This window comes from Orbicella franksi, chromosome 10 (assembly GCF_964199315.1).
Source record: "Orbicella franksi chromosome 10, jaOrbFran1.1, whole genome shotgun sequence".
NCBI lineage: Eukaryota > Metazoa > Cnidaria > Anthozoa > Scleractinia > Merulinidae > Orbicella > Orbicella franksi.
The window spans coordinates 12,943,784-12,956,179 of NC_138154.1; the positions used below are offsets into that span (position 1 = coordinate 12,943,784).

Here is a 12,396-nt window from a genome sequence, read left to right on the forward strand (position 1 = left end):
GGCTGTTATGATTATTTAGGGGTTTAATATGAAATTGTTTTTGGGGGTGCAATTTCTTAAATTTTGTTTGTAAGCAATGGGTGATTCCAGGAAATATCCATATCCAACCATGGGCAGCTTCCACTGCACAGACAGCTTCTATATTTTAACCCCTTCTTGCATTCAGAAATTCCAAAAATGCAGCTCCATGCCTTCCAAATTCTGAAAGTACCATTAACCCCCCTCTCTTCTGGATTTCCATTGTTTACTTCAGCCCTCTGAAATTCCTTGTTTGACTCCCTGGGACTTACAGCGAAAGAGATTTTACACTTTTACATCTTCCCAGAAGTTTTTGCTAATAATTTTCAATCAAACATCTGTCTACAGGCAGCGCAGGAAAATGCTTTTGAAATCCAGTTTCCCAGTGGGCCAGTACATTTCAGTTTTCAGTTGCCCACACTAAAATCTTTTCATCTCAATTCAACTACATTTGTGCATCATTTGCAACTAGGTACTGTCTTATATCAAGTATGCTTCCAGGATTTTAAATACAGTAATGCTTTCAACTCATTCTTTTACTCATCTTAGAAGTCTTAAATTTTAAATTGTTTTTGATTGGAAAAAAACTTCCATTCTCACTTGCAGAGTAAAATTTACTTGCCCTGGGCAACTGGAGCTGGGTTTTTTCCTACCCTGACAGGGCTCAAAATTGGGACCAATACAATTACATGCGTTCATGACGAAATGTTTGGCAATGAGAACTTTCTCCTCTTCAGCAACTAAATCGGTGAATAAAATATAAAAATTTTAATTTTTTTGTGACTTACTAAAGTACTATGGAAATATGAACATCTGTTTGCAAATCTTGCCTAATTTACTTAATCAACAATACATTATGAACCATTACAGCAGTTTCCCTATGATTGAGTATTGCTGCCAGTGCATATTTTGCCTTGGCTTGCAAACGTTTTGCATGTGTGCTTGTTGGAAACGATTGATCTGACAAGAAATTCATCAAATTGAAAGGCTCCAGAGCTTGATGTGCATGTCATGTTTTATCAGATTTCTTCTGTAAATGAACTCGAGCACATGCCTGACTTGATGCTGGTCAAGTTGTGTCCTGCTTTCTACGGTCATTTACACTGCTGTGAGTTCTTGCGTGCTTTCACTGACTCTTGTCTGTCCCTTCTGGAATCCCCCCCCCCCCCCATGCCTTGGGAATTCTAATCAGTGTAGTACCCATGCCTTTGGATTTTCAGTTCAAAGCACCCCCCTTCAGAATTCCAAAAAGCTGTCCATGGTATAGGTATGGATTTTTTTTTGCAATCTCCCAATGCTTATTGTGACATTATAGAATAATACAAAAGGTGATCAAAGCATAACAATAGACCAGAAACCAATCAGAAACATATCTGCCCAATGAATTGAAGTGAGATATGGATCACATTTCATGAGCTTGTACAAGAAAAAAAATGGCGATATGTATTTAACCAATTGACATCAGTTTTCATGCATCTGTGAGCTGTTATTTATCATGAATTTTGTCATAACATTGTCAATTGAAAGTAGGTGTGGATCCACAAGATGAGAGCCAAGTGGATCTGCAGACTCCTTTCACAGTGTTATGATGAAAATTAATTCATTGTCAATAACAAGACAGACACGTTAAAAACTGACCTCAATTTATTTATTTTTTTTGTTACAATAACAAATTGTCCGCTCTTGTTTGTTGACAAATCGCATAAATTATAAATGTATGTGTCTGTCCGCTCATTGACAATGAAAATTTCTGGAGCTATAATTGTAAAATCACTGTTTGTCAGTCGGTGATTTAAGTGCTACTATGGTATCATCAAATTTTTACCCCTTAAATTTTTACATGCACATATCACAGAAGCAGTCCTCCAAAGATTGGGTAAGGCATTTACTGTTTGCAAATATCTGTATTAATTAGTTCCTGAGATATTTCAGTTTGTCCTCCCTCAAAAAACTGGAATTATTAATAATAGGGATCACTTTTGAAAGGCTCAGTAAATTCAAGAGATTTAGTTACAAGAAAATGAGTACACCAGAAACATGGTATGTAATTCATATTCACTCTTTATTGATGGCAGTGAGCATTATAATTGCACTGAAGTGTAACAAATACAATATGTTTGAAATTTAATTTGGAAACTATTAAATGTTACATACCATTTTGACAGCCTAGAAGTTTACAAGCCTCTGCCACCACTTAATAATTATAATAAATAATGTGATGACATACAAAGAAATTTGTTTTATCCCGTTAAATATAGAGTTAAGACAGCTGCAGTTCATGGTCTTGATCTTCAAATGCTTGTGAAGATGTTTACGTGCCATCCAATACCAATAATTACATCTTGTGCTACTGTATTTATATGCAGTTTATGCTTAGTAAAATTAATTGTAAACCCTGCTGTCTTTATCAAGAAGGGGAAGAATACAAAACACCAAGCACAAAATTTAATATATTGAATGATATTATTTCAATTGTTAATTTCTGTCAACTGTTGATTCTCAGCTGATTTTAAAATGGTCAAATTCTTTGTAGTTCCCCGTGTTTAAAGAATATCTTGCTCCCATCCTGCAACTGATTATATTGACCAGTATAACTTGTTTAACATTTGCATGCCTTTTTTTTGCTGTGAAAGAATGGTAGAGAAATAATACTGTCTTGTAGCTGAGTTTTGAGCCTCAATGGTTTGAAAGTTATTGATAGGCACAATTTTGAAACAGAAAAATTTTGGCTCATGCAAGTAGTCATTGCTTAAGTCTATCACCTTTCTATTATTGTTTGTTCCAGGCTAAGGGTCTGGATGGGGTATATTGAACAGAGAGCTTAGAAATTATTGGTCAATAGACCAATTGAATTGATATATTAAAATTCAGCCTAAAACAATACACCTCGGCACGAGGCTCTGGGGAATAAACCCCACAAACTCTGTAGTTATTCCCTGCAGCCTCGTGCTGAGGTCTGTTGTTTTAGGCTGAATTTTAATATGTCGAAATTGGTCTATTCAAAGTTGTAAATGTCAGCTCAGACATGACCCCTTGTTTGACTAATAGCTGAGATCTAAGACAAACAAAATTTATTCATTTCCCAACCAATAACTGAGAAAATGCCACTTAACAATCAAACAGATATACAACTGCGATTCAAGCACTCCCATCCAGACCCTTTGTTAAGGTTACCATGCTGCTATCGATGAACTATCAGTATACAGAGAACAGTCATTTTGTGTGTTATGAGAACTTAATATGTGCCACCCAAAAGCAGAAAGAAAATATGTTAAACAATGTGTTTAAAAATTAATAAGCTTGGGGGAAATTATGAACTACTTGTGTCAGCATGGCAAAATTCTTCAGCCAAGTCTTTACGATTTACGAGTTTATGACATAATGCATCATTCAAAACTTGGTAAGTTGCAGTTAAACCATCCCTGCACTTCCAGTGCAACAACATTTGGTAAGCCTTTTCATCCAGTTCCTTGTTGTCTTCATGGAATTTTGTGATCTTTTCCTCTTCAATTTTTAGCCTGCGACCAACTCGCTTCCAGTCTAGAGCAAGTTTCTGTGCCAATACATGTAATTCCGTGTCAACTGGTGAACCCTCTTTAACTAATGGAACAAGAAAATAAAATCGCTTTTTAATACTATGTACCATAGATACCTTGCCCAGGTTGTTTTGAAAGGTGGATAACGCTATCCACGGGATAAATCACTATTCAGTAGAGCAGTTTGTTTTGTTAACACTTATCCATGGGATAACGATTTATCCGATGGCAACTGGGGCCTGATGGCTGTAAATAACTTTATTGTGGTCCATTATCCAAGGAAAATTAAAACCCAGCCACATACTTCATACTTCTACAATTGCCACTGAAATCAGAATACATGTCAATGAATTATCATATTTGATATTTGAGCTGTGCAGTATAATGTTTGAGAAAGTTGCAGTATAATATGAACTCATAATGTGACCAACTCCTTGTTGATGTGACAGCTCTGTAGGTAGACAGGGTTCGTACAGGTCCTGGAAAACCTGGAAAGTCCTGGAATTTTATTGTGGCATTTTCTAGGACTGTGAAGTCCTGGAAAGTTCTGGAAATCTCTTAAACTCAAATAAAAAATATGAAATGTATGGCAGACATTAAGGAGAATTAAAATTGAGGTCTTAGGAGTGAAAGGATTAATGTGAATTTTAGAGTCTTGGAAAAATCAATCCGAGTCCTGGAAAAGTCCTTGAAGTTTGTTTCTGGAAAAGGGTACGAACCCTGGTAGAGCACTGCACCGGTATTACAGAAGTCACAGATTTGAAAACCATTCAAGCCTGTGATTTTCCAGAATTTTATTTCATGAAAGTGACTTGAAACTCTCAAACGTCTGACATACACCTCCAACAAAACAAAATGCAGATTGATGGTTGAAATATTACTTTCTCAGATTTTAAATGCCCCAATCTACACCTGTTATTGCTGTGGAGCAAAAAGAGAGAGTGAGCAGCAACATAATCAGGATTTAAGAAGAATAATTAACAATTATTCCATGAAACCGCGTTGGATATGAAGTGATAAATAACCAACGAGCGCGTAGCGCGAGTTGGTTATGATCACTTCATATCCAACAAGGTCGAATGGAATAATTGTTTTAGTATATTCTTAATCGGGTTTTTGCCGCCGATTTTTATTTCAACAATTTTACAGAGCGGAAAATTTTTAAACTTGGCGCACTGTTTTCCATATAAGGTAAAACTCCAACTAATGGCTCATAGTCGGAGTTTTTGAGCCAATCAGAGAGCTAGAAATGCAATAGTCGGAGCTGAGAATATACTAATTATATATAGAAGGGGGTAAGAATTCTTGAATTCATCACCTTTTACCAGAATGCATTACATTTAACCAGAGTACACTGCGCTACTTTTTACCAAAGTGTGTTGCGCCATGAACAACACGAGGAGGTTGAGCTATTGTCCTTTCCGCGTGGATTCTAGTGAGAAAAATTAGTGGTTGTGTTTTGCTCTGATTTAGTGTAAAATGATGTGAAGGAGATTGTGCCTGACTTTCACAACTTTTGCTTTCTTAATGTAGTATGTGAAAGTTTGTGAATCTGGATGATGACTGCGACATCTTTATTTTAAACTTAGTATGTCATTTCTTGGCAGTCTCACCTCCTTGGCCAACTTCTTAAATGAAGAGAAATCATCGCTACTAAAGCTTGCAGAATCATTAAAACAAATGAAAACCTTAAGACACGCTAATTTCATACATGTTTCGATCTATTCCTTTTCACCTTAACATGAATTCAAGCCAAAGCTTTAGCATATTCACACATTGTGATGGACGCGTCCTTAACACAGTCAAAATTCTAGAGACATATAATGCGTATCAGTACAGAATTTATAAGTTAGATTTCTGCTCCTACAATTTCCACATCTTTCGATTTTCGCAGTCTGGTAAAGGGGATATTGATGTGTATTGTTTTATGTCCAAACATAGTTCAGATCACTATGTGCTTTTTTGTCACGATCCGAGCATCAATGCATCATGCATGAAGTTGTAGATGAATCACTGCGTAAAATATGTCACTATCAACAGAATGTGCTGCAGCATTATTATTTTTTAGATAACCTAGTAAATAGGTAAAAGGTGAAGTAATGAGAAGAAGAAGATACTTTTATTTATGTGTCAGCTGAGGATCTACAATCTTGGACAGAATAAAGTGGAACAATTATCCCCCATCCCCCCAGAGCAATGATGAAGGCGAGAAGGAGCAATAGCGTGCCATTTTGGCAACATTGAAATGGGGGGACGGGTGGTCCAGACGTTCCATTTATTTTGTCCAAGATTGTATTCAAGGTTTCAATGTGACAAGACAAAGGGAGCCAGTAATTAGGAACTAATATGTCAACGCATGTATCGGCAGTACAAGGAAGTGGTGTCTGTCGCAGTCACGCGTGTCAGAGCTCAATGGTAACGCTGATAGCCTAAGTTTAGGTACTACAAGTAGAGTGTATTTTGATAACAATGAATAAATAAAAGCGTTATTCTAACCCTAACTTTCCAGAGTAGTACTGCGATTAATACGCATCATATTAGTGCTCGAAAAGCTCACTACAAACATGCCATTGAAAAAAAAGAATACCGAACGAAACACTGAGTTTCAGTACAAATTCCTGAAGACAACTTCTAATTTCACATTAAGCGAGATGTTTAATACAGAACAATCTATCATATTTCACAGGAGTTGATCAATAAAACTATCGAGTCTGTGAATAGTCGTATCACTGCCATAATATGAAGTAATGACGAAAGACTGAAGTCAATAAAATGGCTACTGTTCTCTATAGGCACTTGCACTATGTTAAAACGATGCTTACACGTTTAAGTGACGGTTTACGACATATTTCCTACGATTTAGGTTGGTTTTTGGACGGTTTAAAACGGTTTTTGACGATTTAAGCGATCAATAAAATAAAAACTAAGTTAAGAATATTATTTTACTGCCCTGCTACAAAACTGTGCTAAACCGTAAAAAATCGTCAATAAAAACTTGTAAATTGTTGAATTTGATTTCAACGTAGATAAAAATCGTGCAAGACTCTTTTTTATAGAGAAAACTATTCTACAGAAAGAAAATACTTCAATAGAAAATTATCCAATAACTGCCTGAAAAGTTAAGGCTTTAAAAATAATGGATAGAAAGCGTGAGGGCTTAAGTGGCGCACTGGAGTAGCGCGTAAATCGCGGGTCAAGGTGGAGTATGAGAACTCTCCTGGGTTCGAGACCGTTCTCCTCGTCTGCTGTTTTTCTTTCTTTCTTTCTTTCTTTTTTTTCTTTCTGCGGGTAAGTTGAAATCTATTTTTTTTTGTCGTAAAATCTGCTGGCAAACAGTGCCAATGCACTGCTATCAGTTCACTCTGTCTCCCTCACATCAATGAACCCTCCCTCCACGTGCACCATTGCCATCCACATATTGCCACCACGTCAGAGGTGCAAAAAAAAAAGAAGAAATCAACTTGTGAAGGTATCAATAAGGTACTTTTAAAAGGACTGCAATTCAAAATTAAATTCTGAAAAACTAAGAAAGCGAGCTTAATCAGAGATGTGCAACGTTTAATATTTTTATTTCCCGCGTGCGCAGTACCAACAATAAAAATACATTCGGCTTGGCTAAAGAAATAACTTTGCTTTTGGCCAACGCTTCAACAAGCACTTATGCATATTCAATTTTCATATTAATAAAGTACATGACACACCAAAAATAAACAATGTCGTGATTTTATTTCAATTCTGCTTCAATTGCTCACATGCAGAGATCATCAGATTTTATTTCGGCTAACGTTCTTTTCCCTTGGTTATCAAACGTGCGACAACAGATCAGATGTGATCTGCATAGCAAATATAGCTTGTGGTAATGCCAGTGTGGTCCTCAGACAATCTTGGACAGAATAAAGTGGAACAATTATCCCCCATCCCCCCCAAAGCAATGATGAAGGTGTGAAGGAGCAAAAGCGTGCCATTTTGGCAACATTGAAATGGGGGGATGGGTGGTCCAGATGTTCCATTTATTTTGTCCAAGATTGTAGCTCCAAAGTGACAAGGAGCTAATGGCTGTTATTGCAGTTGAGTTTGCGGTCAAATATTCTTTTGTTAAAAAGGGCATAGAAACGAGGCAAAAGGGTCAATACGATGCAGAATTGACCCTATCGCCTCGTCTGCATGTCAAACCCCTGATAACTGTATGTTAAAAAGGAAAATCCAAAATATGTACAATTAGTTTGCTGTGTAATGTACTTGAAGTTGTACAAACATTTTGTTGAATAATGCCAATTGACTGGGTACAGCTTAAATTTCAAGAAATTTGAACTAAGGGGGTATGTACTAATGAATGATTTTCAAGTAGTAATTTGTGGCAATTTCTCATATAAATGAAAAATACAAATTTAATTGAAATAGTATTAACAATATGAAGATATGATTGATCGTTGCATTTATACACACAACTTAAGCAGTTGTGAAGTTAAAGCCTGAAAAAAATTCGGGCCTGAACGGGATTTGAACCCATGACCTTTGCGATACCAGTGCAGTGCCCTACCAACTGAGCTATCCCATTTAGGCCTGAATTTTTTTCAGGCTTTAATTTCACAACCGCTTAAGTTGTGTGTATAACTGCAACGATCAATCACATCTTCATATCTTTCTTCAAATATATGAACTTTCATATATTCATTTGTAGTAATAATAATAGCAATAGTCTTGAACAATAAATCATTTACTAATAGTTAAATTTCTTTATTTTAATTTGTATTTGACCCTGCCCTTTGAACTCTACTCATGATTAAATAATTATAGGCAGCTGTCAACACATTCAGATATAACTACCCTAAATGTTTGGCAAAGAACATTTTGTTGAATGTCTCAAATTAGTGAAATAGCTGTTCTACAAGCTTTGCCTATAAATTATCACAGTAATAGGTCTTAATCCCCATTATTTGAATAAGAAAGTTCTGTAATATGTATGTTGTATATTCACTGCAGTTTCTGATTGGTCCGAAAAGGTTTTGCCAACTTTTTAATTGACTGTGGAATCTAGCAGAGATGTACATTTGTGAGGTTACATGGGATTCACTAAATATGTTTTAAGCCTGGCTTAATAGGTTATTAGCGGAGTCGAAAACAGTTCTACCAGTAATATAATTTCAACACAAATGTTAAATGTTTAATTTAAACTTTAGGCCAACAAGTTATTTAATTCAATTAGTAATAAGTGCAAGCTATACTCACCACTAAATTTGGCAGCCATCGGCAACTGAGGAAGAACAAAAGTAAATCTTTATTGACTGGCACTGACTGCTCTTGCCTCTCACCTTTACCAAAAGGGCAGTAGGTTGAGATTTTTGTTACATACAGCCATTTAACTTTTGACAATATTTATTGCAGATATGTAGGTATGCTATGCTTTTTGTCTAATGAAAACGAGGAAGCAAGTTCCCTCTGCCAACAGAATTGAGATCAAAGCTACTATTCTTAGTGATGTTTACAAAAAATATTTAGTTTCACTTTTACTCTGGTTTACTTGTGGTTAGGTTTCTTTGCTTTGTTCTGTACTAATCAATTGAAACCCTAGCTCCCTAATCCCTCTACCTCTGGGACAGGGTGGGGAATTTAACTTCTATGTAGTGTTAATAAAAAGAGTTTCTTTTAAAGTTCTAAAGGCATTTTCCTCAGTCAACAGGGACACATTTGTTGTTAGCACCCCATGATCTGCTGTTTTTTTGTCCTTTTAACACAGTTTCTAAAGCGGTTAGTGTAAAATGCAGACTGTGAACTGCAGACTGTCAACTGCAGAATGCGCACTGCAGACTCTGACTGTGAACTGTGGACTTTGACTGTGAACTGCAGACTGGGGGTAAAATTCAAACTGCAGACTTTTTAACTGAATCATGTTATCATTTCCATTATTGAGTCAACACTGGGAGTGTTTTACAGGTTAACTGGAGCACTAGATTCATAGTAACTGTCAAGCAGACTTTCACACCGATTAGCCCAAATAACCCCTAGGTTAGTCTGTTAATGGTTAACCTTGGTTAGAAACAACACGATATACACTTAAGTTTCCAGTCTACAGTCTGCATTCTACCCTCGGTCTGCATTTTACTCGTGGACTGTAATCTGCAGTCTGCAGTCTGTGTTCTACACTGACCACTTTCTGAAATAGTAATGTATAAGACAAATTATTAGATTGTCATGCACACAATTTACAATGTCAATCAATCAATCCTTCAGGTACACCTAATATTTAAAATGCAAATTAATATAAAATTATGTTGAGTTATTATTGCAATAAAGAGAATTTTTACAGCTGACTAGTGTCATTGAATAGTAAAAACCATGGGTGCTTTCTATTATGCCAAACCGACTGGTCAGAGATCAGCACGCATACCTGAGGAAAATGGAACAGCATTTTTCAATTAAACTTGGCCAGCCAATAGGAATGGCTCTTGCCATTTTGATTCCTTTTCCGAATTCCCTAACAAGGGCAAAGAACTGGTTTGTCAAAAAATGGAACGGTGAATTTCGGGCGGAATAGGCCAACCGAAATAAAGTGGACCACCTCAAGAGGTGATCTGTAATATTCCAGTTGGAAGAAACCGCAACAGACCTTTCCATTTGAATTCTGACCGAAATGTTTGAAATCTTTGGCACAATTGAAAGCACCCAGTGTTCACTTAAAATAGGAAAGTGTTATACTTCGATTGAACACCATCTTGCTTTTTTTTTGGGGGGGGGGGTGGAGAGGGGAAGGGGACAAACACAGCAAAAATTACATTGAATGTATGGGAAAGTTTGATGCCTAATAATTTGAGAGGAATTTGAGAGGTCTGCGATCTTAGGTCTTTGTTTTTGGGGTCTTCATTTTCGCTACTACCCAGACCGGGGAGGCTATGCCCAAAAGGGTTACCTTTTTCAGCCTTCAGGTATATGAAAGGGAGGGGATTTCACAAGTTGAGGTATATGAAAGGGTAGACAAATCTGTCATTTAGATGTAATGCAAATAGGAAAGGAACAAGTGAAACCTGTATTTTGGTTAACATTTCTGGTGGTGCTTGATGTTCTCCAGTAGTATTGTTTATCAACTTCATTCGAAGGGTTTAGAAAAGGACAACTTTTTTTTTAATACAAGGTATATGAGAGGGATGCCTTTTCTGTCAAAATGGTGTACAAAATGATAAGGGGTTGGACCTCGGGGCAGAGTCTCCCCATACAAAACTGATCATGTGTACTAAAGGTATCCACGGTTGAGTGTCGAATGATACCCTCAATCAACCCTCGATCGATACTCGATCAACACTCCATCAGCACCTTAGTTGACACACTTGATGGACAATGGTTGAGAGTCAACTAATTTTCAACCAATTCACATGCATTGGTCGACATTCTGCTGACTATCGACTGACCGTTGATCAAGTGTTGATAGTGTCAACTGAAAACCAGGTCATGTCGATGGAGCACTGATCGATCAAGGGAATCGATTGAGAGTATTGATCAACACTCGACCAGGGATGCCTGTACACACATGATCCTATAAAACTTTGTGGAGTACTTCTGGCATTTTCCCCATACATTATTAATATTATACATTTACTATCATTTTCGCTGTGTTTGCACTCCAAATAAGATAGCGACAGAAACTCTGAAGAGGTCTTTTGTTTTCTTATTTTCATCACAGGTCATCCCCTTTCAGAGCTATCTTCTGTTGTACGTCGAAGAATAGCTTACAAGTCTTACGAAAATAACTTATTAATGAAAGCAATTCAAAAAAAGATTATTCAGGCGAATGACACGTGTTTTGAAATGGAAAAAAATTACGCGCAGATTGAAGAGCGACAGCGTGGCTGCGTGGTTAGGGCAGGACACTTAAATGACCGTAGCTTTTTCCGACCTGGTTTTTATAGGGCATCGGACTTGAAGTCGCGGGTTCAAGTCCCGCTCTGACCACAAGCCGGATTCTCCTCCATAGACCCTAGTTCAACTCCTGGGTCATGCTTGTAAACAGCCAACTGGTATGCCTTTTTTGACCATATAATGTTCATTTACATAGATATTTAAAAGAGCTTTATTTGGGACTTACCTCACAATCGCTGCGAAAGCAAAGGTCTCAGAATCATTCTCTGGGTGGTACTTGATGTAGGCGGTGCGGGCATCTGGAGGACCTCTCGTTTCCAGTTCCTCTCCATGGAATCTGAAGGAAAGCGAAATCCAGAAACGGATATTTGGAAACGGAAACCCGAAAACGAAAAGATGGAAACGAAATTCTGGAATCCAGAAGCCGGTAACGAGTATCTAGAATCCAGATCCACTCCCTTGCGTGCCAAAGCGAAAAGCAAGAAAGCGGCGCTTGAGTGGGAAACTCAGACACCAGAGCCTGCAAGCAGGCTATGGGTAACTGTTACAAGTCTTTAGCCACCCGAAAAATCACTAACCCTGACTTGATAGTGATTTATACAATGGATAGCTTTATCCATCTTTTGAACAACTGGGCCAGATGTATAGCTAGGGGTTGTTTAAAACAAGTCAATTTTTTTTATGGTTGAAGTAAAGCAAAGAAAGTGAAAAACAAACTATTTTTTCCCCTATATTTATTTAAAGGACACTCCAGATTCCGCATTCCAGATTCCGTATTCCAGATTTCGTATTCCAGATTTCAAATTTCGGATTCGGGATTCCAGATTCCACATTTCGGATCCCAGATTTCCGTACCCAGCAAAAATACGGCTTTCATGTAGACTCTCTCCTTTACGGAAACCAGCTTGAGCTTTGTTTGATGGACTCGAGAGACCAACAGAAATATTGAACCGAATAATGTAAACAAGAGCGGGTTTTTCTATTTTATCAT

General features: G+C 37.2%; 1 protein-coding gene across 2 annotated transcripts; it reads right to left on the reverse strand.

Moving 5' to 3' along the window:
• Window positions 1-3,071: 3,071 nt before the first annotated feature.
• LOC145500281 (uncharacterized) lies at window positions 3,072-12,039 on the reverse strand. 2 transcript variants are annotated; one of them, XM_081479778.1, is made up of 3 exons: window positions 11,632-12,039; window positions 8,784-8,808; window positions 3,072-3,618 (listed from the first exon to the last, which is right to left on the reverse strand). In XM_081479778.1, the coding sequence occupies exons 2-3, from the start codon at window positions 8,800-8,802 to the stop codon at window positions 3,329-3,331; spliced, it is 309 nt and encodes a 102-aa protein (XP_081335904.1). In that variant the 5' UTR covers window positions 8,803-8,808; window positions 11,632-12,039; the 3' UTR covers window positions 3,072-3,328. The 2 variants fall into 2 exon arrangements, with proteins under 2 accessions (XP_081335904.1, XP_081335905.1); XM_081479779.1 differs by having other exon boundaries at window positions 8,784-9,708.
• Window positions 12,040-12,396: the final 357 nt, after the last annotated feature.